Source organism: Hirundo rustica, chromosome 21 (genome assembly GCF_015227805.2).
Source record: "Hirundo rustica isolate bHirRus1 chromosome 21, bHirRus1.pri.v3, whole genome shotgun sequence".
Lineage (NCBI taxonomy): Eukaryota > Metazoa > Chordata > Aves > Passeriformes > Hirundinidae > Hirundo > Hirundo rustica.
The window spans coordinates 7,985,010-8,012,042 of NC_053470.1; the positions used below are offsets into that span (position 1 = coordinate 7,985,010).

The window sequence follows — 27,033 nt, forward strand, 5'->3', positions numbered from 1 at the left end:
GGCCCCGCCCCTCCCGCGCCGCCGAGGCCAGGTAAGGGTTGCGGGGTTTCGCCGTGCCGGGCACAGCCCCGGTGTGCGGGGCACGGGAGCGCATCCCCGGTGTGCGGGAGCGCAGGGAGCGCAGCCCCGGTGTGCGGAGAGCGCAGGGAGCGCAGGAAGTGCAGCCCCGGTGTGCGGGGCACGGGAGCTCAGGGAGCGCAGCCCCGGTGTGCGGGGCACGGGAGCGCAGCCCCGGTGTGCGGGGGCACGGGAGGGCAGCCCCGGTGTGCGGGAGCGCAGGGAGCGCAGCCCCGGTGTGCGGAGAGCGCAGGGAGCGCAGGGAGCGCAGCCCCGGTGTGCGGGGCACGGGAGCGCAGCCCCGGTGTGCGGGACACGGGAGCGCAGCCCCGGTGTGCGGGACACGGGAGCGCATCCCCGGTGTGCGGGACACGGGAGCGCAGCCCCGGTGTGCGGGGCACGGGAGCGCAGCCCCGGCCGGGCTCCATGCGTGGCCGTGCCCGTGTGCCGGGTTCGGGACACACCGGTCCTGCCGGACCTCGCTCGCCGGCCGGAGGTGCCGCTCCCCTCCCGGCCCGGCCGTGCCGCGGGTCCCCGGAGGGCTCCGGGACTTCCCCTCCGGGCAGGGTCTGGCCTCGGGCACCGTGCGCCCGGCAGCGGGTGGGAGCGGGCGGTCGGGCGGCTGCACGGAGCAGCTGCCGGGCGGGACAGCGAGCAGGACACGGGGACAGCCGGGGCCGCAGTGGCGGGGGGGAACACGGGTCACAGGTGCCCGTGTGCCCCGCGACAGCGCTCGGGGTCGGGACGGCGCTGGGACAGCGGCAGGGCAGCGTCCGGCGGGGCCGGGGACACAGGGGCGGCCGTGGCACAGAGGTGGCAGTTAATGAGTCACAGAGTGGTTTTGTCCCATCTATTAAAACTGAGTTTGTGAGGCAGCTGCTAGTTTTCAGAGGAGTGATCATAGAAGCAGAATAGTTTGGGTTGGAAAATCATCTCATTCCAACCTCTCTGCCATAGGCAGGGACACCTTAACTCTCCATCCAACCTGGCCTTGGACACTTCTAGGGATGGGGCAGCCACAACTTTCTCTGTAGAGAGAATCTGACATATTAAAAATGAATGTCCTAGAAAATAAAGGGTACTTTTGTTGATTTATAGTTTACTTTTTGTTATTGCTTCCCCACTTTGTATTCTAAATTACTTGTAAAAACGTGCATCATGGTGTGTCACCTTCCTGTGACTTGTGCTGTTTTGTCTGTATTTTCCTAGACTCCCCTCTCCATCCTGGTTTTATTTACTTCCGTGCTCACGCTTCATTCTTGTAAATGCTTGGCATGTCAATAAAACCAGCATTTATTCATTTCTGCTCCCTTTGCAGCCATCTCTCCCGTGTGATCAATGCTGTTGTGTAAGCCATGGTAACCTATGGCCTGTTTGTTCTTATTTCTTGGACTGCTTTGGCAGTGAGTCATTTTCACATAAAATAGTTCGCAGTGGAGCTTATTCTCTCCAGTGATGCTACAGACCATCGTAGGCATGGCCCCTGGGACAGACACAGGGATCCTCACACAGTGGAGATCTCCTGACCTCTCAATCTTCTGTCAGGGTGTCAGCAGGCAGGAGTTAGTTGGTTCTGGACCCAATTCCTTTACCTCCCTCCCTGTTCCACCTTTGGCAGAATATCTGAGAAAAACCATGTGGTGACCCAAGTTTCTGCTCTCCTGCACAATTCCGTAATTGAAGTGCAAACTTGTTTTTTTCCTCCTCCTGAACTCATAAATCGTGTCCTTTTAATGGGCCTCCATCCCTGGGAAAGGGGCAGCCCTTGCCACGGTATGGCACACCATGGGACAAAGTGTTCATTGTGTATCAGGCTCACTTTGATTGCATTTAAATCAATATTGTTATCTGCTTTCAGAGATAGAGCGGGGGAGTGTGTATGTGGGGGGAGAAAAACAAAGCAATTATAAACGTTTGCAACAAAGTTGAGAGGAGTACAAGGCTGTCCTGGGGTGTAAACAGGCGACAGAGCCTGAGAAAAATAAGGGTCTGTTAGTGACACTTGATTCAGAACCAAGTTACTTTTTTTTTTCTTTTATTCCAAGTTAAACCTAATGGTGCAATTCATCTTGGAGGGCTAAAACAGACGGGATTAGAAACTCACGCAGGGAGGATGCTGCTGGGAACTGCTCTGGGTGGCTGCTTGGCTCCGTGGCTTCAGGAGCTTCAGCCCAAGCTGTTCCCTTCTCGCAGACTTGCAGCTCGCAGGGCTGACACCACAAAGCAGAGTGTGGAGTGTCCCTGGACAGCAAAAGGTGCATTTTACACAACAGCATCACCATGCAGTTGTGTCTGCACAGAATTAGAGTCATCACTGCTCGTATAAAAGCTCCCAATCATATTCAGCTTGAGCACCAAGAAATAAAACTACTTTGTTCAACCGTTCAGATGACCTTGTTATTTTTATCCCAAAAGTCTGTTTTCTGCACCTTCCTTCAAGATTTGCTATGTATTCATGGAGCTGCACAGATGGAAGAAACACCTTGTCTGTGCAAGGAAGTGGTGCCAGATGATCATCTGATACTGATTTTATTTTTAGTGACTCAATTAAACCAGTGCAATCTGTGTTTGGACTTCTCACTCAAGTTTGTCTGAACTTTTATGTTAAGCTAAACTAAATGACAGGCCGTGTCCGCATACAGATCTGTGCTAGTTTAAGCACATCTGTTTATAGCTGTGCTTGTAGCTAATTAACCTCCTGCAGCTTTCTCCAGCAGAGAGAAGCTAGTATGGGAACTGTGGTTTTGTGTTGAAATCTTTTATTCTCCTTGTGAATTGAGACTACAGTAGCGTATACATGGCTGCAGTAGGTGAATTAATGACTGAGTCCATGTTTGCACTGGAAAGTTGCGTTATTTCTGGAAGGAGCATGGCCAGTTTAAAAGAAAATATTAAAAAATGGGTTTGTTTTCTCATGGAACAATGTCTGTGGAAGCAGGTGATGTGACAGAGTCAGCAATGGGTTTACCCCCCGCTGGAGTTTCCTTTCACTGTATGTCAGGGTGACAAAGTAAAACAACTTTAGTTAAAATTTTAGCATGGTACATGTCTATGCTAGAACTAGGCCCAGCACAGACCAGTCTAGGCCTCAGCACAGGCTTGGGAATTAGAGGAGATAAAGGCCTGGATCCTGGGTCAGACATGGACAGACTCGGGCATTTTTCTCCCCCTCCATCATGTGGGGGGCGACCCCAGCCTCTGGATGCAGACCCTCTTTGTTTTGGCATCAAAAACTAGAAACTACAGACCAGGCCATTACTTCCTAAGAGTGTTTCTAAAACTCCTTTTCCCTGATGTTGGAGGGAATGATACCTGCCAGATCTCTCAAACCATGAGATGCACCCTGCTGTCTTACAGTTAAAACTGGAATGAGGGTATTTCAGACTCATCCAGGCGTGGCTGAGGCTTAAAAATATTTAGTGACCAGAAGGAAGGATCCCTCAGAGTGCAAAGTTTCCTAAACAAACAGCACTGTTTTCCCCTGGGATTTATCACCACGCCTCACGCCACTGAGCTCAGCAGGAGTACAAAGGATTGAGCCTTGCATATTTTTAACTTTTCCACCACGTTATAAAACGAGGTGGTTTTAGCATTGAGGTGTTTTGTTGTTTTTTTTTTTATTTTAATAAAATGTCTTCTGATCTGGAGGGCTCCTGGCCAGGGTAGGTGTTGCAAGCTCACAATTATTGGGGCATAACAAGCAGGGTCAGGAAAGCGATTTAAGACATGTCACCACTGCAGGCAAACGTGGAGAAATTATGTTTGGAAGAAAGCACAGTTGAGGTCAGCAAATATTTTTCTGGGTCAAAATAAAAGATGTTCTCATGGGTGGTTGCTTTTTTTCTTCATCTTCCATTTCTGCAGTTCCTTTGTTTGAACTCAGCCAAAACTTACCTTCCACCTCCCATGTCCACGAGAAGCCCTGAAGTGGCTCACAGCTAAGCTGTGGGGGTGAAGGGTTGCTACAAAATAATAAATAGGGAGTTAAATGAGCTTTCGAACTCGTTTTCTCGAGGACACAAGTGCAGATTTAGGGCAAACCTCAGCACAAGCTCTTGGGAGTGGAATGCCTGTGCTGGGAATGAGCCCTGCAGGGTGACGGGGCAAGGTCTCTCAAGCCTTGGCATCCTCTCTGGAGAGCCAGCCGTCCCTGCTCTCCGGGATATCAGGGGATTCCTTGGTGTCCCAGGTGGCTGTGCTTGTTTATTTGTGTTCTGGCAATCTGCAGGATTACAATGAGCCACATCCTGCAAGCTCTGCAAATAGTTCCCACCTATGAAATAAACAGAACTCTTAAATATTTAGACTATAGCATTGCATTATCAGTTTACTACCAATAAAAGGACTTGTTGACCTTTAAGGACTCTGAGTCAGACTCTTCCTCTGATGGGTGTTTTTATTTTGGCAGTGTTGGTTCTAGGAAATAATGATTAAGACTGAGAAGCTCAGTCTTTTGTTTACCCTAGGTGGTAACCGTAGGATGGTTCATTTAATTAAAAATGGCTAAAAGGAAGTAAATTGCATGGAATGCAAATTCCACCCGTGCAGTTCCTTGTTAAAAGCAGATGAGTAGAGTTCAGTGGAGATAATTATTCATGTGGTGGTTACATTGCGTTGGGTAGAAATGTAGAGGAGAGGAAAAATCCTTATGCATCCTTAACTGAACCTTCTGTAATGTCCTGGGTTTGGGATGTTCTTTGGAAGCTAAGGTATTTCTGAGGCTCAGTGCAAATAGGCACAATTCACCCATTCCCTCAGTTATGCATTCCCCACATGCACTCAATAGGGGAGTTTGCTCGTTTTTTTGGCTTAGCATTGTATTGTTGTTCCAAAATATCTTCTGCTGGCTGCTCTTGAAGGGCTGGGCAGGAGACCTGCTTGTTCTGATAAATTCCTGCAATTCCTCTGTGCCATTCTTGATCTCAGAGCCATCCTTGATCAATGGACATCCTTCACTAAAGCTGCCTAAGGGGAGGGAAGAGGTTTTAATGAAATAGCAGAGATTCTCCATCATGCTGGACATTTTTGGAAAGTGTGATGTGAAACAATGACTTGATCTGAGAGAAACCACCCAGGGCTGTGCTCAGAGTGAACTGAGCAGTAGTTTTTTTGTTCTGGGATGCACACTGGAGTGGAGAGCCTTCTCTAGGGTCAGAGCTGCTCTCTGCTAGCTGCCCCTCAGAGCCTGCCCGAGCTGCCCTCCGTGGGGGTTATCAGCAACACGGGCTGCTCATGGTTCTGTCTGAGGTGGGGATGGCACTCTGTCGTGTACAGCCCTCACTGAATAGTGAAAAAGATGTGTAAAGTCTGTGAGTAGCTGAGCTTGAGCGATTCTGGCATTTCTACCTGGCATTGGCAGAATTTGGCCTTGACATTTCCTGTGTGATGGTAACATGTGTTTAGATGTGGACTGCTCTGGGAGACTACAATTGCCTGCTTTGTTTGAAGTTATTCTTTATCTTATCAGCTGTCTCTCATCTGAAGGCCATTTCTGTATGACTTAGCTGCTTAGCAGGTTTTTGGGTAGGAACCGTAGGCCTCTCTCATATCTCTGCAACGAGTCAGACAGAATATCATTGCAGTCAGCTCAGTGACAGCATTTTTAGTGGAACAGCTTTTCAGAAAGCAATTAAATATATTCTCTGTTCTCGTCGTTCACAGCTGTTCTTAGCAGAGGAGTAGGCAGTTCAGAGCTGCACGTGGTTTATTGCAAATTAGGAGAAAATAATGCACCTTGTGTCCTGGCTTTCCTGTGGATGTGCTGATTTAGGTGTTTGTACTACATCACCCCTGTGGTGTCCAAAGTGTCAACAAGGCTTTGATAGGGGAGACGATTATGTGCAATCTAACAGAGCAAATCCAAGCTGTGTGGGGCTGCTGCAGGAGTGTGAGCCCAATGCCTTGGGAAGGCTGAGCTGGAACAGAGACTGGACAGAGCCAGAGAATAAGGGAGATATTTATTGAAAGGCCTCTAGGGTACACCTTGGGCAGGACAAGAGCCTGGCCAGGGACACAGCCAAGGTGAACCCAAAATGGGCACAAAATGGGCGCAAAATGGCTAACTGGTCACAAGGTCTCACATTTTTATAAATTTTGGTCCATTTGCACATTGGTGTTTAATTGTCCAATTCCAGCTCCAGGCTGTGAGGTCCCATCCTTCTTGTTCTTCCCTCCAGTCACCCTTGTTTGTGCTTTTGGGCTGAAAGTTGTCCGTGGTGTGCAGCAGGAAAAGGATTTGTTTTGTGTCCCTGCTGTGTGCAGAGAGCTGAGTGACCCTGCGTGTGAGCTCAGAGCTGCGCCTGGGCAGCACAGAATATGAGAATATGAAAGCTAAAGCTTAAGGCATCAAGCCTGCCTCAGGGGTTAAGCAATGGGGGGAGTGGGAGCCAGCACTGTGCCTGCCTGATAACGTACTGTACCTGTCAGGTCATTCTTACCCCTAATCTATTGAGCTTGTAGACCCAGGTTAACAATTAGCCCTGTGCCTGAGTGGTTCATGCTGGGGTTCTCCTTTCCAGCCTCTGCACTGCCCAAGACACTCATGGGGTGCCCATCAGAGGCTGCCCAGGCTCAGTGGAGCAGGGACAGCCCCGTGGCACAGGTTAGAGACTAAGGGTGACACAAGCTTTGAGGTTGGGGAAAGGGCCTGATGTCCTTTAGTTCATGTTTGCTGTGAAAGCTGGGATTTATTCATTTTTACTGATCTGACTCCCAAGGCTGTGGCTTTGGAAGAAATAGTAAAATATCGTGAAACCCACAATCAATTGAAAGGTTTGGAAAAAGTAGAAAAATTGTGTGAGGTAGAAGCTGCCTACATAGACAGGAGCAGAACTTTTCCTCCCTCAAAGGCGTGCCTTACTGCCCTCAAGTTGGCCAGGAGAGAGGAAAAGGAATAAAGGGGCAAGGCAGTGCTTGATTTACCTTTCCTCCACACCCTGCAGCCTCTGGCCATTTTCGCTGTCTTTTGAAATACAAAAGTTTCTGCACCAGTGGTGTTTGAATAGCAAATACCAGTGCAGCATTAAAGCAAAGGGCACATGTATTAGAAAACGAGCAGCCCCTGGTATTTCACAGCAGAAATGCTTGCAGGTTGCTGCTCTGTCATCTTTCCGATTGCTTTATCCTTGGTCTCATTTAGGGCACAAAGAAGTGAGGATAAGAAGAATGGAGGTAAAAAGCAAGCAGACAATTTGGTAATTTATATGCACGTTTTGCTTGTGGCATGCTGAATCAACTGTTTACCTGTTAGTAGGAAAGGGCTAAAATAAAACATTGTCTTGGTTGGGTTAATACCACGTGAGGAGCTCTAGGAAAGCAGAGCAGCTCGTTTTGGAACTTGTGCTGGAGAACAAATAAAAACCCCCAATGTACACATTCGGTAACCGTATGTCACGCTTATCATAAAAGGCATCTCGGTGCTGTTTCTTTGCAGGGATGCCTGAACTCCAGAGAGCAGGAGGAGGGCACATGCCAGAGGTGCTGGGGATAAGGTTTGGTGCCTGCTGAGCAGCAGGAGCTCTCCCCTTCCAGCGCTTCCCTCTCGGATTGACCTTGGCATCCGGATCGCTGCCGCCGCGCCCCAAGGAAAGCAAAGCAGCCTGATTTTGCTGTGAGAGAGTTTTCCTGGCAGGGGAGGGCATGCAGCGTGGAGAGACGTGCCAGCCAAGAGCCTGGCAGTGCAAGCCCAGGTTCTAAGGGTGAGTTCCACCCAAGCCATGCTGTGCTGAATCCTTCCTGTCTTGCTCAGCGCCGGGGCGGCTGCGAGGGGCTGCCCATGGGCTGGGTTAGTGCCTGCTCTGCCTTCACTTGAGCCATCTGAAGAACTGAAGAGTAGGGAAGATGCTGGACTTGAGCTTCCTGACCGAGGAGGAGTATGAAAAGCTGATGAAGGTTCTGCAGAGAGATGCAGAGCTGAAGAAGAAGGATGGGGATCGCATCAGGTGAGAGAGCAGGATGTGAGCTTCCCTTGGGGAAGGTTTTTTCACTTCTTTGAGAGAGGAGCGCGTGTGTGTGTGTGTTCGTGGAAGGAGAGGTGCAGGCTGCAGCAGTACTGTCCCTTTTGCTCAGATCCTGAGACATCTTTTCACCTCATCTTTCTCAGCCATCCTCCTGTTGCTGCTGTCCTCTCCTTGCAGGAGTGGGCTCTCCTTTGGAGTCAATCATCAGCCCTCAGAGATCCCAGGGGCAATCACCCCTTTCCTTTCTGGTGGAGGAATGTTCTGATTTCTTGTTGGCAGAGGTCTGAGCAGGGGAATAGCTGCTGCCTTGTTTTACTCACTCAGTAGCACAGAAAGGCCATAGCGTGTTTTAAAACGAGACTTTACAAAATGAGATTTTAAATCCCCTTCTCTGTTTTGCGTTGCCCCATTGCTTTTTGAGGTGGGTGTGTGCACTATCCATCCCACAGAGAGGGGTGATCAGAGGCTACATGATCTGCCAGACGTTTGCAGGGAGCCATTCCAGAGCCAGGGATTCTGGCTCAGCTCAGCTCCTCTGCCACTGGGCATCCTGGAGCTCAGGTCTGGTTGTTCAGGGTTGCTTGTTGCTGCTGTCACTTTTTAAATGCCAGCATTAGACCATCTGGGCAGACAGTATGCACCAGGCTCAGGGAGCTGGCACTGAGTCCTCCATGGCAACATGGCAAGAAATGAGTGACTCAGTGAGTGTGGATGGCACCGTGCCAGTTTACCCCAGCTAAGGGTGAATCCTTGATTTGCTGTTGAGCCAGAAAAAGAGAAGATAGAAATATATAGAATCTATATCCATATAGAAAGGATGCTCAAGGCTTGAAGGGGGAGCAGGAAGCTTTGCTGCAGGCTCCTGGGAGTCTGTGTGCCCTGGCCTCTGCTTGGAGGTGGGAGCTGGGGAAACAACTGGAAGCCAGAAGCCTTGGGGTGTATGTGTCTGCAGGCTCTTAACCTCTCCTCAGCATTGAAGCAATTTCAAAAAGCTTTGCTTTTTATTTCTTTTGGGATTTGTTTGTTTCTGAAATGGAGTAAATTTTTTCCTCTGAAGTAGAGGTTTGGTAAAAAGAGTGTTTGGGTTATTTTGCTTTTGTTTTACTTTGAAAGCTGTTGCACAGGAGGCTTTGATTTGGGAGTGAAGTGAATTAGGTCCTGCCCAGAGCCCCTTGCTGTCAGTTTGGTCATGTTTGGTTTCAACACAACCTGCCTGCTGGGCAAAATGAAGTCAAAGGCATTTCCTTGATCTGCTGTCAGCAAGATTAAAACATCTCTTTCCTCTGGCCCAGCACCTTGAGACCCTCATGGAGGCAGTGCAGCCCTGGTCTAGATGGGAGCCTGAGTCCCCAGCCCGGCCTGCAGAGGCTTGAGCCCAGTTATCCCTGCTCCCTCCTGGCCTTTAGGCAGCCAAATGTGACCCTTCAAGGCTCCAGGGTCATCTGGGGGTTTGTCCCCTTTTCCTGCAGAGAACTGGGCTGAGGTGGGAGCTCCCTCTGGCCTCCCAGGGCTCGCAGGGACCCTGACCTGTGGAGAGCCGTGCCAGCTGAAAGGCAGCGAATTCAGCAAGCCACGGTGAGGAGGGTTAGAGTATGGGCTGGCAACTGAGCACTGGCAGGTTTAGGTGCCAAAAACCAGCCCTGGGTGTGCCCAAGCGAGGTGCAGGAGGAGAAGGCATGCTCAGGAGGGAGAGCTAACCATGTGAGTGCCAAAATAGGCATGGCAGGGGAAGGAGCAGTGTCCAGGGAGAACGCTGCAGGGACAGGTTGCTTCCCTAAATATAATTTGTTTCCGTGGCTTGCAGCAAATTTGATCCAAAATGTTTTGCTGCTCATAAAGGGATTAATAAACAAATAAAATGGAGAAGAGCAAGACAGACAAACAGCCCCACCCCTTCCTTAACCCTCAGGGCAGCCAAGCAAGCGGACAAATCTCCTTGCCAGGTGAATGGTTTGGATTTGTGAAATTTGTAAGAGGTGAAAGCCTGTGCTGTTCCCATTTCAGATTAAGAATAAATCAATTGCTGTTTTAAAGCTGGTTTGGCTCCTGAGATTGCAGAGAATAATCTCTGGATCCTTCCTAGTGTCAGACAGGTGAACCCATGGACATACCATAAAGGTAGCTCAGGAGAAATTGAAACTTTGAAGATCTTTTTGGTGTGTAATGCTTGCACTGACTTTCAGGAGGATACAAAGCTCCATCAAGGATGAAAAGAAGAAGAAGTTTGTGACAGGTGAATGGTTTTCTGAAGTGAAGGCAAAACGTTTCCAGGAAGACTTGGCGGGGCCAGATCTACTTCGGGCGTCAATTAGAAGGAAAAAGGGCAAAATAGAAAGTAAGTATGTTGGTGTACAACTTCAGAAAACAAATGTGTGGACCAGAAAAAAATTGGCCCAGGATGGGAGTCTCCCTGTACTGGGAGTCTGTTGAGAACCAGTCCCTGTGTTGTGATAAGGGGATTCTCATCATTTGATGTGCAGATCAACTTCCGTGGTGCTGTGTGAAACAGATCAAAGCAGATCCGTCAGCTCAAGAGATCAGGACCATGCTTAGAGTCCAGGTGTAACTAGCTTGGAGCTAGCTTTGTGCCGAACTTTGTGCAATAAACATATCTTCTGAATCCTCTGAACTTCTCCTTCTATTGTATTGTTTGATGAAATATATCCTCAAATGGTTTGGCAGTTCTTGTAACAGGTAGATTTTCTCTTTAAAATAGACCTAGCTGCGTGAATAAATATGTGCAGATCTTGGTGACCAGACTAAGCTTTTATTTGCTGTCTGAGAGTTTAATCCTTTTGGTTTTGCAGTAGCAAGAAAACCCCTGCAGTCTGCGGTAAAATTTACCGTCCTATCTTGTTTTTAATCTGGGGTCTTTGGGAGCTTAGAAGATACAGCTGGGCCTCGTGCCAGTAAAAATAACAGGGATCTCCTCATTAACTGTATTGGCCTCCTCCTTTGTTTGCCAAGATCGGATGACTTGAGTCAAAACAGGAAAGGGCTGAATTTAAATCCTGGAGCAGATTAACTTTATTGACAGTCAATGGCAGCGTCCTGTGGAGGCTTCCAGTGATGTGACAGCTCCTGGCACGAGCTGGGCTTTGGGCAGCTTTGGCCTCTTGGACCTGTGGGCTCTGGAAGTGCCTTTGCTGCCCTGGGGCCTCCCCATCCTTGGGGAGAGCAGGCAGAACCCCTGAAAGCCCTCTCCTCTTAACCCCCCCAGGGATTGTGCTGCTGGGACTCTTTTCCACTGGGCAAAGCATCTTCTTACCCCAAACAGAACACACCAAGCACTACAAGTTTAATGAAATATCATTTCTCACTTGTCTGCGTTACAGATGAGGCCAACAAGCACGTCCAGATGGGTGTGGGAAGCAAAGCTGCCCCAAGTCCTGCCCTTCCTGGGGATGCTGCTGATGCAGGAGAGGGAAGGTAACACTGCTGTGTGAATGCTCAGGCTGCTGCTCCTGCTTCTAAGGAAAAGTGAATGCTACCCATCAAACCCCAGCTGAGTTTCTGAGACTGTATAAGTAATACCTTCTATAGGACAGTTTTTAAGTCTTTCTTCCAGGAATTGTCAGACTATCAATCCACCCGTAATAATCAAGAGCTAATGTGCTTATCCCACAAAGGTCTTTTCCTGCATGATTTGATAAGGGATCAGTAAAATGGAAGCTGTCTCTAATGTCAGGATATGCTGGTTAGTTTTTCAAAGTAATTATGGTTTTATTTGTTTAATTTTTGCTATGGAGCAACACTAACAAAATGAACTGTTTGAGGAAACTGCTCATTTCCTGCTGGTGCCAACCTCTGTGTCCAGTGCTCAGCACTCTCTATCAAGGCTTGGTAGGATTTCACGTTGTGCTGACTGAGCAGAAACATCTATTAAAAACACTCCAGTGAGCAAGTCAGTGACCTCACTCAATATCCGTGGACTGTGGAGAGGCAGTTAAAACTTTCACATATTCATGTATTGTTGTTCCCATCTCATTTGCCTTCTTTTGTCAGCAGAATGAGGAATGGTTCTCCACAGGTGGCAGTTGCTCCAGTTAAATATTAAATATGGGCCTTGACAATACTTGGAAACCTCTTCCAGCTGATTAGTGGGTGTTGTTTAATGAAGGATCCAGAGGCAACAGGCCCAAGGTGCTCCTGCTTTGCTGGCACAACACCCAGTGGGGTTTTTTGGGAGGGTTGGTTAAATCCTGAAAAGCTAGCTTTGTTTTTCTCCTTCAGTCTTAAGCAAGGTGTGGCCTGTTCCTTCCTGGGCCACAGCATGGAAATGTCTCTCCCTTCTGCATGGCCCTTGGGCTCTTCTGGCACTTCCCAGAAGGGGAAAGTCTGAACAAACCTAGCAGTTGACACACATTGTTTTTATTGAGCAAGCTCTGCATCTGAGCAGGACTGAGGTGATGTTGAAGACTGCCTGGGCACCCGAACAGGCCCAGCATTACCACAGACCTCCTTGCTGAGGCATTTCTCCTCTCCCACAGATCCGGAACACCTACTCTTGAAACCGCAGAGCAGAGAATTTTGCCAAAGCCGAAGCCAAGGCTTCCTGTCCAGTTGTCTGCATCATACAAGGTAGTACAGGCACAGCCTCTGCGCTTTGTTTTGTTACTCCTTGGAGCTTCTCTGTACCTCCTGACAGGGGCTCCACAGGCTGCCTGCCCTCGTGTCTCTGCTCAAATAAAATACATTTTTTCCAGTCCTGCCAGTGTTTATAAGATTTGTTTTCTGTTCAGAGATCCAGCATACATGATGTCTCCTCCTCAGAGAGTGACACTGGAACAAGCCCATTGGTGACTGCAACAAACAGCTCTCATTTGTCTAGAAAAGGTAAGGTTTTTGTTCAGTGAGCTGTCTGTGCTTTTGTAACTCAGCATCAAACACCAAGAGACAAGATGCTTTCCAGTGTGTGTGCAAATAAATAACAAAGGGTACCTTGGCATATAGGAATGGGCTGCCAACACCTTGTGAATTACAGCCAGGGCAGCAGGGACCAAGGCAGAAGGCAATCTGATGGCTGAAACTTCTCTGGGCTCTCAGTACATACTAAACTGAGTGCTTGGCTCTCAGCTCTTCAATCCAGAGGAGGACTTAGCCTCTCTTTCTGGCTTTGACTGTGTAGTGTAGCTTTGGAACATTGCAGATAGCCAGGAGGGAAGCTGTCAGATTGAAAGGGAATCTGCAAACAAATCCACACCTCGCAGCAACAGTTTAGAGCTCAGTGGATTTTTTCTGTTGCAGGAAGAAGGGCTGGGGTTTTCAGGGAAGGGAACTTTCTAGAGTATGAATTTGGAAAAGAACTAAGAATACATTGATGATTTTTGAAAATTCCCCGTCTTCTCATGGAGAAATTGCAGCCCAAACGTTCTGGGGAGAGATTGGATGTGATGCAGCGGGACAGGCTCTGAGCAGTTGTTGTTGTTGTTGTAGGTCATGGAGTATCTCCACTGCCCACCCAACTCTCAGAGGATGCCGTGCCTCAGCCCAGCACTGCACATGGAGGAGAAGCTGTTGATGGCTCCACCGGCACCACAGAGGGGCCAAAAACTCCACCTGAAGAAACTCATGCTCCCAGCAAGATACCAGTTAAGAAGAAACCAAGCAGAGCCTTGCCCAGATGCGAGCAGTTTGTGAATCTCGTGGGGCCAGCAGAAAACGGCCTCGCAAATGAGGAGGCGCTGGCGGACCCCAGAGCTCTGCCTGCGGAAGGGGAAGGCAGCCGGGCCTGCAGGCAAGGCCTGAACTACACCATCTCAGCCATGAGTAACAGAGAGGAGGATATCGGCCTGGACCGGGAGCACTTCAGGAACCTGAAGAACTTCTGGGAGAAGGGAGCAGACTCGGCGGCAGCGGGGAGCGCGGAGGCGGACGCTCGGCACGCCGGGCCGTGCCGCTCGCTCTCCGCGCAGGCTGGGCAAGGCCGGGGTGCTGAGGAGAAACCCGGTGCCTTCCCCAGAACAAAGAGCCCCTACAAAAGGACCATCACGTTGTCTTCTAGCGAGGAAGAGCCAGGCTGTGCTGCTCCCGCCAGGAAGGGCTCTGTTTCCATCCCTCCCAGACCTGCGTGCGCCAAGAGCAAAGGCCCGGTGACAAGGAATGACTCGCTGAGTGAAAGCGAGGGGAAGCTGCTGATGGCAGAGGAAGAGAAGGTGGTGCAGCACTGCTCCAAGAAATCCAGACTGCCTGTGCGAGCTCCTTCCGTGCAGCCCGAGTCAGCCAGCAAGGACGCGTCTGGCAGCGTGCTGGAGCTGGGGCTGCCCAGGGAGGAGCAGCTCGTGGCAGAGGACCGCAGGCCCACAGCCAGGTCCCTGGCCAGCAGGGTACAGATACTGATCGAGACTGTGCTCACAGATGGTGAAAGCGATGGCGAGAAAGAGGAGAGATCTGATTTGGGCACTCAAGACAACGTGGAAATAAATGGAGAGCTACCTGAGGAAAAAATGTGTGAGTCTTCAGAGCGGCCAACACCCGGTGAGCCATCTGGAGAGGGAGAAGCTGTTCAGGGAGCAGACTCAGCTGTTTACTCAGGTACTGAGGGCTGTGACTGCACCCTGTGAAATCCAAATAGAGAGCCATCCCTGAGCCTGTTTTCTTCCCTAACCCCTCGGTATCTTGCACATTTCCTTCATCTGTCCATTTATCCCATATTGCAATTTGTGCAGAGTTAGTTTGTGTAGCGTGTGTTCCACAAACAGCTCTGGAAACAAATCCTGTGTAGCCTAGTGCAAGTGTGGAAGGGGACAGGGCCACGTTCCCTTGCTTTCCTCCCCTGGGCCTTTACCTGCAAGCACCTCACCTTGGGACAGCCCTGCACCATCTACAGCACATCACAGGAACTCCCTTTATTTCACTCACTGGCAAGATTGTTTTCTTCAAATGTGGGACTGGAGGAATTCTTTGCGGTAGTAGAGATAAGTCTAACACAAATAGAAGAAATAAAATGTGAAGCAAAGTGTTTAATAAATACACTGTCTCTTAGAGGACCTTAATACAGCCACTGGCTGTCAGTGCCTAAAGGACATTTTGTGTCTTTTTGGAATGCACAAGTGAACTTTGATATTAAACTTTAAGCAAAGTGGACTGAACGAGGAGTCTGATCTTTCTGGGTTCTCATACCATGTTCTCAACCATGATGGTGCAATAGCATCACCTTTTAGCAGCCTCTTCCCCTGGGTTTGATGGGCTCTTGTACTGACTATTACTATGAAAAAACATTACTATTATTTGCAACTCACGTTACATTTCCAAGACCTACGAAGAGAGACCATCTTACCTTCTTTTTCCAAATTTTCTCTCCTCATGTACCAGAGGGAGACCCGTTTGAGAGGATTTTCCACAGTCTCATCTGACTTTTGTTTTTCAATTGTGCCATTTCTTGGCTTATTTCCTACCTCATATAACATTCCTGTGAAAATCCAGAGTTGCACTTCAAGTCATTGCAAATATTTTCTTTCTGGAATATTTTGGGTTGTGAAAAACATCTGAGATCATCAAGTCCAACCATTTCTACACTAAACCATTCTAGTATTTCTCAGGGCTTTTTCCTTCATTCATCCGTTCATTTCAGGTTGATATTAGCAGATGTCTCTGCTTCACTGGAAGCTCTTCACAAGAGCTGGTCTGTCTTGGGGACTGGCTTAATCCAGTTTTTACATTTCCTGACACAGTGTGAAGAGGTTTTTTTAGGGGGGACATCAGAGCACTGGGATGAGTGGGAAGCAGCCCTGTGCAGTGTAACTGCAGTGTGCTCTGGGCAGAGTGACCGAGGGAGGCACACACACACACACACACACACAGGGGCTTGTTGATGCACTGCCCATTTGTGTTGGTTTATTTATTTACCATGTTGATTTGGCTTTTTGTGTATTCCAGAGGAAGATGGGGATCATTGTCCTGCTGCTCAGGCACTGGCCCGAGCAAATAGCATTAATCTTGTAAAGAGCATGGTGAACATTTACACAACCACAGAGAGTGAGTAGCATCTTTATTTCTTTCTTCTTTTTGGTTTACATTTGCTGGAGGTAATATATTATGCCAGTTTTTCATCACCATGCTTCTGTGCATGTACCAGGCTAGGAAAATGACATATTGTTTCATCATCAAATTAGAGAGTTTATGCTGTCTAAAATTAAATTCAGAGCCAGGAAATTACAGCTATATTGATGGTTTGTTACTTCAGCAAAAACACAAGGGCTTCAAAGGGTTGGTGAGAAGCTGGTGCTCACCTCTCCTGTTCCTGCACAAGGGCTGTGGGTTGGTCCGAGGTGCCACACCTGGTGTCAGTGTGAGTCCTGCCACAGAGCCCTGCTCATGAGGCCTCTCCCCTCAGCCAGAGCACAGCCCGTGGCTGCACTGATGTCCCCAGCTGGGACGTGTTTTATGGTGGCAGTCTCTCCCTGAGAAACCCAGAGAAGCTGCGGAGAAGGCAACCAAGGAAGCAGCAGCCTGCCTGAAGAAGCCCAAGAAAGCTGCAGCCATGGAGAGTGCCTGAGGGAGGGCAGCAGCAACCTCTGTGCCCAGGAAAGCCAATGACAGTCCCCAGATGGTGAAACCTGGCAAGCCCAAAAAAACCCAGCTCAGAGCTTGCCCTAAAAGGAAAGTGGTGAGGCCAAGGCTGCCAGGGCTGGAATGAGAAATGTGGGAATGCAATGCCTGAGGAAAGGTGAAGGCAAAGCCAAAGGAGGCTTTGGTTGAGCCAATTTAAGTCCAGTTCTGGTTATGAGAGCTTGCTGGCAGGTCACACTGCAGAGCCCTGTGGCTGTGCCCAGCCCAGCTGGCACCTCGTGCCCAGCCCTGCCCCATCATGTGGTGCCCCACATGTCACAGGGCACCGTGGCTCAAAGCTCCAGGCCCCACTTTGCTGTTCAGGGATGTGGTCTCCACCAAGACAAACCAAGATTTCAGCTTCTCCCCTTATCTCGAGCCCCAAACCTCATCCTTGGAAATGCTCCTGTAGCAGTTCCAGTTTCGTGTTTGCAGTATGGCAAATAGTCTGTGGAGAGGGCTAGATACAATTATTTATTCAAGGTGGGAAAGAAAAATAGTAAATATCAAATGAATGGAAAATCGAGAATCTCTTGGGCATTTTGAGCACCGAAGAATCATCATGCCTAAAATGCTAAACAAGTGTGTATATCAACGTGCATGTTTATATAAAGATATCTTTTAAAAACGAATTCTTCTGGGATGGAGAGATTCATCTTCAAGAGAACTACTGGGAGAAGATAAAAAGACAAAAAATAAGTTTTAGTTACACTTTTAAGCAGTCCAGTAACCATCTTTCTATTGGTAGGAAACCTAACTTTTTTCTTTTAGATAATCTGGCTGTTGTCCACCTCTGTGCCTGGCAGAGTATTTGAGAGGTGTATGCAGTGGTGAAATACGGCATAAATGTTTTTTGCACTCTTTTCTACAAAAGAGAAGCAGGCAGCATCCACGTCCTCGTGCTGCTGAGGGAATTAGATGAGCCACTAGAGGGAGTTCCACACTCCCACACCGCGAATGAAAACACTGAAAATAGCTGTGGGATGTTAATTAGCAGTTTTTGTCCTGGGGAGGATCAGCCTCAATGACAGGTGACACAGACAGGGCCAGCAGGTAGTACTCCAGTGCCTTCCACAAGCTTTTTCTCCTTCCTTGTGCCCTTTAACAGAAGTGTGACTTAAAATTTCCAGATTCTGACAAGCTATCTTGATGCCTTTTTTTTTTTGTTTGTTTGTTTTTTTTTTTTTTGTTTTTTGTTTTTTGTTTTTTGTTTTTTGTTTTTTTTTTTTTTTTCCTGCAGCATACAATAAACCCCATTTGATACCACATCAATTTCTTGAACCTGAAAGAGTCAAAGACCTGAGCAGATCCTCTCCTGTCCTGTTGTCTGAGGTGGGTTGATGCCAGAAATGGCTGAAATAGCGTTCAGAGCATTCCCTGAACGGCAGTCATGAGACTGTTTCTCCTGGAGACCAACAGCACTTGCTTTAGAGCATGCCTTGGTTGTGTCACGAATAAATGAGAAATGCCTTAAGAAAAAAACCAAAACAAAACCCCAGTAAGGCAGGGCAGCTGCTCCATCCTGGAGGATGTTGCCCTGTGTGTCAAACCCTTCGCAGAGCCCAGGCGGGGCACGCAGCCCTGTTTGGAGGCAGTTAATGATGACGTTCTGCATGGAGGGGATGCCCTGGGGAGGCTCCCTGCGCTCTCCTAACCTCATCTCTGCTTCATGGCCCTCGGCTGAGCAATCCCTTCCTCTCTCCAGCGTTGCAAAGCGCTCGCTCGGCGCGGCTTAAAGATGCTTCTTCTTTTCTGAGCAGACCGAATCGGACACGGCTTCAGAAATCAGCTTCCAGTTTAACAGGCACAAAAAGAGCCCCAGCACTGGCAGCCACTCATCGGACATGGCCTCGGTCTCCTCGGTAGGTACCAGCGCCGGCCGGCGCGCCTCGCTCCGCTGCGTGACGCTGCATTCAGGCTGCTGCTGCTGCTGCTGCTGCTGCGGCCTCCAGAGCATCCTGCTGCTTTCTGCATCGTTAAAGGAACGGGGTGATTGATGACTTGCTGGGGTTAAAGGGGTGAATCACCTCGAAACAGCCACTGAGCCGCCCTTGGTCAGATTTCCCCGTAAGCGACAGTCCCCGCTCCCAGGCGAGGGTGCTCTGAATCCTGGCGGTGCAGAAGGGGGGGAGAGGGGTTCCAGGTGGGAGAATGAGGCACACAGATATTGAGGGACGTGTTTGTGCTTCAGGACTGCACGTGGGTGCCCTCTGCAAGCTCGTCCTTTATCGGGAGGTAAGAGGGAACTCAGAGCTGGACAGCAAAAGCATGTTTTAGAGCTTCAGCTTCTAAGGAAAGCTGGAAAAAGCTGAATGTGTTTAGCTGAGTGTTTTTAAAAGATTCCTTAGAGATAGTATTTGGGGAGGGAGCTGCTTAAATGCTTGAATTTGCTGTGCTACTGTTACGGATTTCTCCAAGGAGTATATTTGAGATTTACAGAATATATGTGAAGCAAAGCTGGTAGGGAGAGGTCATGAATGTAGATAAATATGTTAAAAACTTCAGGGCACATGAGTTCTTCTCCTAATCTGGAGCATCTGGGAGCTGAAAATGAGTCCAGGTCACACAGGTGTTCTTGAAAATCTTGTTCAGGAGTCTCTGCTGGGGTGAGTATCCTGATGGGATGGTAAATGCAGCTCCAAGGACTGACAGGAGATGTTTAGCAGGTTTTTTGGAGGTTATAATAAAATTCAGAACCAAAATAAGTAGGGAAAGACAGAGAAGAATTGGGTTAATTACTAGGAGGGTTTTTTGATAAATGTTCATGACGGTACCACAGAGAAGTGCCGAGAGGGGTTAACGATTTGCTTTGTAAACAGCGTTAGCTTTTATGATTTCCTGGCAGGAATCAGGAGTGATCAGTGCAAGAGAAAATTATCTCATCTTTCTCTAGCTGAGTTTTGCTTCTACCAGTGAAAGACAAAGACCTGAAAAAGAAGCCCAAGGGCAAAATCCAGTTTGTTCAGGGAAAGCAAATAACCCTTGGGTGCCCAGCTCCAGATTTGTATCTGGAGAAACCTCATGTTCCCCTGCCTTTGGGGCAAGTACAGGCTGTCTCTGGTGGGACAGTGGCTCTTCAGAACAGGCTTGTATCTGTTTTGTGCTGCTCCATGCACATGGTGAGTAAGCAACAAGATAGGAATAGTTCTTCCTACATTTCTAGTCTGTTTTATAAATGGATTGACAATTGTGTGACTATATCAACCTGAAATAACAACTTCTTATAATATAGTTCAAGTTCTCTCCATGTATTTCTTTTTTAGTGATGAGATTGGGTCAGGATATCAGTTATTCTGTAAGCATAGGGAAGAGACATACATGTGTGGTCCCACCAGGAATATCTGAGTCCATTTCCCAAAGTTTTGGGATGTGGGAGTGAAAAAACTTCTGTATTTCTTGAGCATTCAATGCTTCTAAGTCATGGTCTAGGATAGCACATCTTTGTGAGACCCTTATTTGGATTGCCCAGCCCTGGCTTGCCTGAGAACAGCCACAGCTGTTTAATATTATAAAATTATAAATAAATATTCATACCCACAGCCATCTCCGTGCCAAGAACAGCACACTGCACGAGGACAGGAAGGCCAGGCTTTTCCCCTGGGAATGCATTTCTCGGACTGTTGTCTTTGCCCAGAGCCCAGCCAGGCTGTGCCTGTTGTGGTGGCACTGACCTTGCTCTTCCCCCTGGCAGGTGAGTGGCAGCGTGCTCAGTGTCTACAGCGGCGATTTTGGGAGCGTGGATGCCCAAGGAACCGTGGAGTTTGCTCTGGACTATGATGAGAAGAACAGGGAGTTCCAGGTCCACGTGTCCCAGTGCAAGGACCTGGCTGTGGTGGATGAGAAGAAAGGCAGATCTGACCCGTGAGTGATGTTTGAGTGCTTTGTGACTTCAGCCCTGCTGAATTCTGTGCTCTGGAGGATTTTTATTTTATTTAAATGTGATCCTTCCTTCCTTCCTTCCTTCCTTCCTGCCAGCTTATTAGCTTGGCAGTGTGGGGCAATATGCAACTGGGGTTTGTTTTGTAGGTATGTGAAAACTTACCTGCTCCCAGACAAAGCTAGGATGGGTAAGAGGAAAACATCCGTGAAGAAGAGGACGGTGAACCCCGTTTACAATGAGGTGTTACGGGTAAGAACAAACACACACTCTGAAAACCTCTGTAGCGGTAGGCACCTCTAGCAGGCAATTCTGGGAAGTTCCTGCCCTCTTGGCCAGATTCTTCCTGCCGGCACTGCACTGCTCTTCCCTGGGGTTTGAGAGGCCTGGGATGTTAAAGGTTCCTCTGCACCCATCCGTGTGGCACCCAGGATTTCTCTGCCAAAAGCACACAGGTCTTTGGATGCAATAGGGACCTGCAGTCAGAGCAAGGGCTGCTTGTCCTCCCCTTCCCTGGCATGCAGGACTGCTAAGAAAGGTCTGTGTTATCTGATCATCCTCATCAAAGCATAGAGGATTATTTAACAATGCCCAGGCCTGTGTTAATAATTCTTGAGAGAATATTTGGTTTGCCCTGTGATGAATGGAATGCCAGGTTTCCCTGTGCTCAGCAGAAAAGCTTTGTCAGGGTGGTAGTATTGCTAGGGGACAAAAAAAAGGTGTTCAGATGGAAGCCAGTGCATATGTGGAGTGGATGTGAGTGTCTCAGAGCTTATTCAAGCTTTTGAGTAGTTTATTTCTGTTTGTGAAAGAAGAAAAATTTGAACAACCTGAATTCTCTTCCTTCCTCTAGTATAAAATAGAGAAAATGGTGTTGCTGATCCAAAAATTAAATCTCTCTGTTTGGCACAACGATCCATTGGGACGTAACAGTTTTTTGGGAGAGATTGAAATAGACTTGGCCAGCTGGGACTGGAGCAACAGGAAACTCAACTGGTACCCGCTGAAGGCCCGGGTAAGTGTGTCTCAGCTGCACTCCTGCTTTCTTTCTTTCCCAGCCCTGAAGCCTTGAGGCTGGCAGCAGTCCTTCCCGACTCCTCTGAGGTCTTTGGGTGTGGTGGTGGAGCAGGACAACCTGAACTGTACCACTGGACACCTCAGTGCTCAGAACAGTGGCCTTGTCGGGTCTGTGGTGGTGGCTGATCTCTAGGGACTCTGATAAATGCAACCCGACACTAATCACAGCAACTTTGCCATGACTTTGCCGTTCGTTCTCTCCCCTCACACAAAGACCACCCCTTAGAAACAGCAGAGTACTGGCTGCCGTGCCTCGAGAGGCAAATATTCAGGTGCTGCTGTTTGTAAAGGCTGTGCAGCTTCCTGCATGCTTCTGGATTCACAGGTCTGATATGAGGTCCCTTTTGAGCAAATAGAGGACATTTACCTTTCAGAACCAAGGTGGTTAATTATATCCAGCCGGACGTGTCTGGAGGGGCAGCCTTGTACTCTGAATCCTCAGGCTTTTGTTTCTGAGAGACTGAACTTGAGAACAAACCCACAGAGAAATGACCTGCCCTAAGAATGTGCTGCTGCAGCCATGGAAAATCAGAGTTTGTCTGTTTGTGCTCCTCCACTGAAGTCAAAAGCTGTTTGCCTTGCTGTGTTCCCACAATCCTCCATCCAGTCAATCATAACTGTTTCTGTTTCAGAGCCTTTCTGCTGTTAATGGTGTGGATCATCGAGGGGTGATGAGTTTGTCCATTAAGTACGTCCCCCCTGGAAGCCTGGGTAAGTGTGGGTCGTGCATTAAGGGCTACTGCCCCAGGGCACGCACACAGCTGGCGCTGCCTCATCGGCTTAGGGGCGCTGAAGGAGGAATCTCATTAGAGCAAGATCTTAGAGATCAGCACAAAGGCAGTGTTTGACAGCACTGCCTGCAGCCAACACCTGATTTCCACATCTGGATTTACTGGGAAAGTGCTGGGGAGAGAGGAAGGGCTCAACAACCCCCGGCTCATCAGCTCTTAGGGGCATTTGGGCACTGTAGGGTGCTGTGATGTGGTAGGAGCAGCACACATGCCATGTTACTGTGGGGCAGGCACAAGGTTGGCTTGGCCCAGCAGTTCCTTCTCTTTTCCTGTCTGACACAGCTCTGGCAGGCTGTGTCAGGAGCCTGTGCAGCTGCAGGAGAGCTGGCTGCAGTGCTGAGGTGCCCAGGGAGGGGCAGTGAGCACACAGGAGCCATGTGGGTCCCTGGAGAGAAGGGCTCTCATTCTGGGAGCCAACTGGCAGGACAGCTTTTCTCTTCTCATAAATGGCAGGGCCCAAGAATCCTCCCTCTGGAGAAGTTCACATCTGGGTCAAAGACGTCAAGGACCTGCTGCAGTTGCGTCCCTCTGGGGTTGACTCCTTTGTGAAGTGGTGAGTGCCTGAGCACGGTGCTGCTCCTGCTCTGTGCCCCCACAAAGGGCTCTGGTTCCTGCTCCCTTCTCAGGCTCCCCCAGCTGTGCCTCCACACTGGAAATCCTTTGTGTTGCACTGGGAGAATTGTAGGGGGGATTTGCCCTTGTTATTCACCTGTGGCCAAACTAGGAAGATCCCTGCTGTGATGAAGCTCTTGGTCAATGTTCAGTGCTTCACGCTGTGTGTTTTCTCCTCTCAAAGCTATGTGCTTCCAGACACCAGTAAGAAGAGCTACCAAAAGACCCGAGTGATAAAGAGAGACACAAACCCTGTTTTCAATCACACCATCGTGTACGACGGCTTCCATACGGAGGATCTGAAGGATGCCTGTGTTGAACTCACTGTGTGGGATCATGAAAAGCTTACCAACCATTTCCTTGGAGGAATCAGGCTGGGCCTTGGCACAGGTGGGTATTTCCCTTTATTTTAACTCAGCACTGTTGCCGTAGTGCTGAGCCACAAGGTAGAGTGGGAAGTTACAGAGTATTTTCCTGTTGGACAGAAACCAGAGATGGTGTCTCAGTAACTGGTACCTGCACTATGTCCTGGATGGAGAGGGCCCTGGTACCATGGTAACGACCCTCTGTGCCCACAGCTTCTACCAACATCAGCACTGAGGTCTGGCAAAACTCAAGGATCTCCTTGGGTCCCTCAGAGTTTTTCCTGCTGTTACAGGAGAGCAGGCTGCATGACAAACCAACATTATATTGGCGCTCCTCCCAGGGAAGAGTGCTCAGGGACGGACTGGAATGTCCACAGGACAGCACCACGTGGTGACAGCCAGCCTTGAGGGGCTCTCTGGGACATTCCACAGTGTTTTAAGTGTTCCCTGGGGGACAAGGCTCAGGGTAGCTGGAATGTCTGCCTTGCAGGTGCACTGTGGCTCTTGGGTTTGCATGTATGTTCTCTGTTTTCCACCTCTAATCTCACCAGGGGGGTTGGGAACTCTCAAGAGTGAAGGGGCAACAAGAATAAAACATAAAACATTCGACTTCTCTCTCATTGACAAGTAATTGGCACCTAAAAATTTGGTTGAACTGGAATTGGTATACACACTTCTTCTATAGAAATGAAATGAGAATGTTGATGAATACTCCACCTCATCCACAAGGAAATCTTTTAAGGGGAAACCCAAGCCTTTAAGACCTTCTTTACCATTTAAAAAGACGCAGAAAGGGTTTGAACCCAATATTGCTTTCCTTGGCAGGTTGTGGCTACATCTAGCCTAATCTATCTACCCTAATGTTTAGGGGTTTGCATATTATGGCTTTTGCAGTGACTTCATTCTGAACTCTGGTGTAGAATGGGCATTTGCAGGAGAACAGGAGGTGCTCAGGGTGCAGCTTGCTGAGGGGAAGTGAGCAGCTTTTATACATTTCCTGCAGCAGTTACATCCCGTGGAGTATTTTTTCATGGAGTGGGAACTCTTTGTGCAGCTCCCAAAGTTTTCTCGTTCTTTTCAGGTTTGAGCTATGGCATCTCTGTGGACTGGATGGACTCCACCCAGGAGGAGGTGGCCTTTTGGCAGGAGATGATGTTGGCTGCCAACGAATGGATCGAGGGATTGCTGCCACTGCGCTCACTGGCAGGGAGGAAAAAACTGAAATAACCCATTGTTGGTGCCATAGAAATGTGTTCATTAGAACTGGGAAACTTCCTGCACCAGGGAGAAAGAGAGCATCCACAGGGCTGCAGGTGTCAGGGTAACAAGGCGCTGAAGGGGCAGCACCTTGGAGGTGTTCATGCTGAGTGCTGACCCACTCACGGAGGACACGGAAGATGCCAAACAGGATTTTGACCAAGAAGAAACTTAATCTGCCTTTTTGTTTAATCATTTATGTATTCAGTGTATTTGAATTCCATTAAGCTCTGGGAACATCAGGAGAAGGAGACACAGATAACTTTTTTTTTATTATTTTTACAGTTTCTTGTGCCATTTTTCTTTGGTGCAGAGGTGGAGTTGTACTGAAGCAGAAGCACGCTGTTAATCCCCACTGTACCCCTGTGAGGGGCACACTCTGTACTCGGTGTACAATTGCTCCAAGTCACCAGCACAGTTTGAGAACGGGAGCTTTGCATTTGGCACCGGTGATAACACCTCTTTAATGGGAGGAAAAATTGAGTTCCAAGGTGCATCTAAAGGAAGAGAGGGCTATTTGCAGCAGAAAATGAAGAAACCTGAGGAGGAATGACAATGAGGAATTTGATGTATTAATTTCTTTCTGCTTTCATCTGGAGGAGCGCAGGGATGCTCTTAGTGGGATTTTGCAAGCAGGAGCTGTTTTCCTGGCTTTCCCACAGGCTTCCTCAGTGACCTCAGGCAAGTTTCTTCGTGAAAGGAGAGTTTGAGTGCAATATAAACTAAAATGTTTGCCCGAATGTAAAATACATTGCCAACGGGCCTAATCACTCCTGTGCAATGCCTTGTGTGCAAAACATTTCAGTGTGAAGAGCTGAGGAAGGAGATAGTTTCATGTTAGCCTGGCATTAGGGAGGAAAGGTCCAAACCCACCCTGGAACGCAGGAGCTGCTGGGAGTGGTAAGCAGGGAGGGAGTGAAGGTGAAGGGAGTGCAGAGCTTCAGTTTCCTGGGGGTCTCCTGCCTCTGCAGCCCCTGCTGCCCCTCCAGTCTTCCTTTCACCTGTTTGTGAGTTGTCTGCAGCTGGAATTTCCCTTGGGCCAGTAGCTGCAAAAAACCCTTTGCATCAGGCACGTTGGCCGTGGTGGAGCGGTGGTGTGAATACATTTTGAACTGCGGCTTTGTAATTTCTGTTTTGGTTGTACATACTGTGATTAAAGAGAATGCTTTTCTTTAGTCATCAGTTGGTCTCTTGTACCTATTTTTATCATTTTCTAAATGACAAAATGCAAGCAAATGAGGTGTTAAATTTTGTTGAAGCATGTTTGCCAAAGGGCAAGTGAAGTGTCATGAAGAAATAATTTTTATAACTATCCCACTTTAGATTTTGGTGCTCTGATTATTTTGATATTCTTCTTTAATGGATTGGTTTTATTTAACTCAAGCCCACTGTGACTTTTCAGCTCAGCAAAGATGGTTGTAAATAAATTAATAGAGAAATGTACACTTAGAGTAACAAGACATTTTCTTTTAATGGAAACATTTGGGAGATAATCAGCAGCTTTCAGGAGTAAAAATAAAGAATTAAAAATATTTATACATCTGTGTAACTGAGGAGCCCTGAGCAGAGGTGGCTGCTGGCTTCTTGCAGTGAGGTTACCCATGGGAGTGCTGCTTTCCTGCTGGCTGCTTCTGTCTGCAGGGACAGGGACGTTCCTGGGCACAGACTCTGCTGAAACGCCAGGGGCTCTGTCTCGGCTCCGGGTCTCTTCCTGGTGGGTTCAGCTGATTCCTCTCCATCATGAGAGCAGTTAACCCTCCTCCTCCTCCTCATTAGTGCATGGCAGTGTTGCCAAAAGGGCTGCCTGCATCGATGGAGCTGGAAATGGCTGTGTTGGTGTTTCAGAAAATTAACATCTTTTTCATTGGTGGTGCCAGGAAGGGGAATAAAAGGGGGTCAGTGGGCCAGTTCATCCCAGCAGAGTTACTTCTATGAACTTGGCACGGGACTTTGTGAGACTATTTTTGTATTCAGAACCCATTGAGGATTTTTTTTTTTTTTTTTTTGGTTAATCTTTTGCTGGCTTGTTTATTTAAATTAAACCCTGATTAACTTAAGAAGCTTTCTTTGGCATTTAATAGTTTATCAGAGTAAAAGATTACACTGCCTAACCCCACACACTTTTGTCACACAGCTGATTCTGAGGCAGTAAAACTTGCTCTGCTCTCTGTTTCACTTAGTGCACAGAAAGCACTTCATCATGACATGATTTAAGGCACATTTATTGCCAGTGTGCTGTGGAGGAGCAGAGGATCTTGTGGGTAGAAGGTTAATGGCCTGTTTGCATGTGGTTAATGATGCTGACATTTGTTGTCCGTGGATGCTGAACCTAACAGGGACTCTGGCCTGTAAGTGTGTGCTGATGGCAGCAAGAGTGGGGCTGTAACTGGTGAAAAAAAAACAGAAAAAAAAACAGATGGAAAGTTTTCTGGCTGTATTTACCCGTTCATTGTGGAATGAGTCAAGAAAAGCTACGTGGAGAGGTGAGA

The 27,033-nt window shown here is 48.4% G+C and overlaps 1 protein-coding gene across 2 annotated transcripts; it reads left to right on the forward strand.

Moving 5' to 3' along the window:
- On the forward strand, nucleotides 1–26,108 carry LOC120762130 (synaptotagmin-like protein 2). Of its 2 annotated transcripts, none has more exons than XM_040084218.2 (17): nucleotides 1–31; nucleotides 7,490–7,997; nucleotides 10,199–10,350; nucleotides 11,351–11,444; nucleotides 12,506–12,596; nucleotides 12,758–12,851; nucleotides 13,452–14,492; nucleotides 15,894–15,992; nucleotides 17,806–17,897; nucleotides 18,326–18,427; nucleotides 20,257–20,426; nucleotides 20,592–20,694; nucleotides 21,296–21,457; nucleotides 22,152–22,230; nucleotides 22,764–22,863; nucleotides 23,107–23,312; nucleotides 24,369–26,108. In XM_040084218.2, the coding sequence occupies exons 2-17, from the start codon at nucleotides 7,897–7,899 to the stop codon at nucleotides 24,512–24,514; spliced, it is 2,832 nt and encodes a 943-aa protein (XP_039940152.1). In that variant the 5' UTR covers nucleotides 1–31; nucleotides 7,490–7,896; the 3' UTR covers nucleotides 24,515–26,108. The 2 variants fall into 2 exon arrangements, with proteins under 2 accessions (XP_039940152.1, XP_039940151.1); XM_040084217.2 differs by having other exon boundaries at nucleotides 13,452–14,549; nucleotides 24,369–26,107.
- Nucleotides 26,109–27,033: the final 925 nt, after the last annotated feature.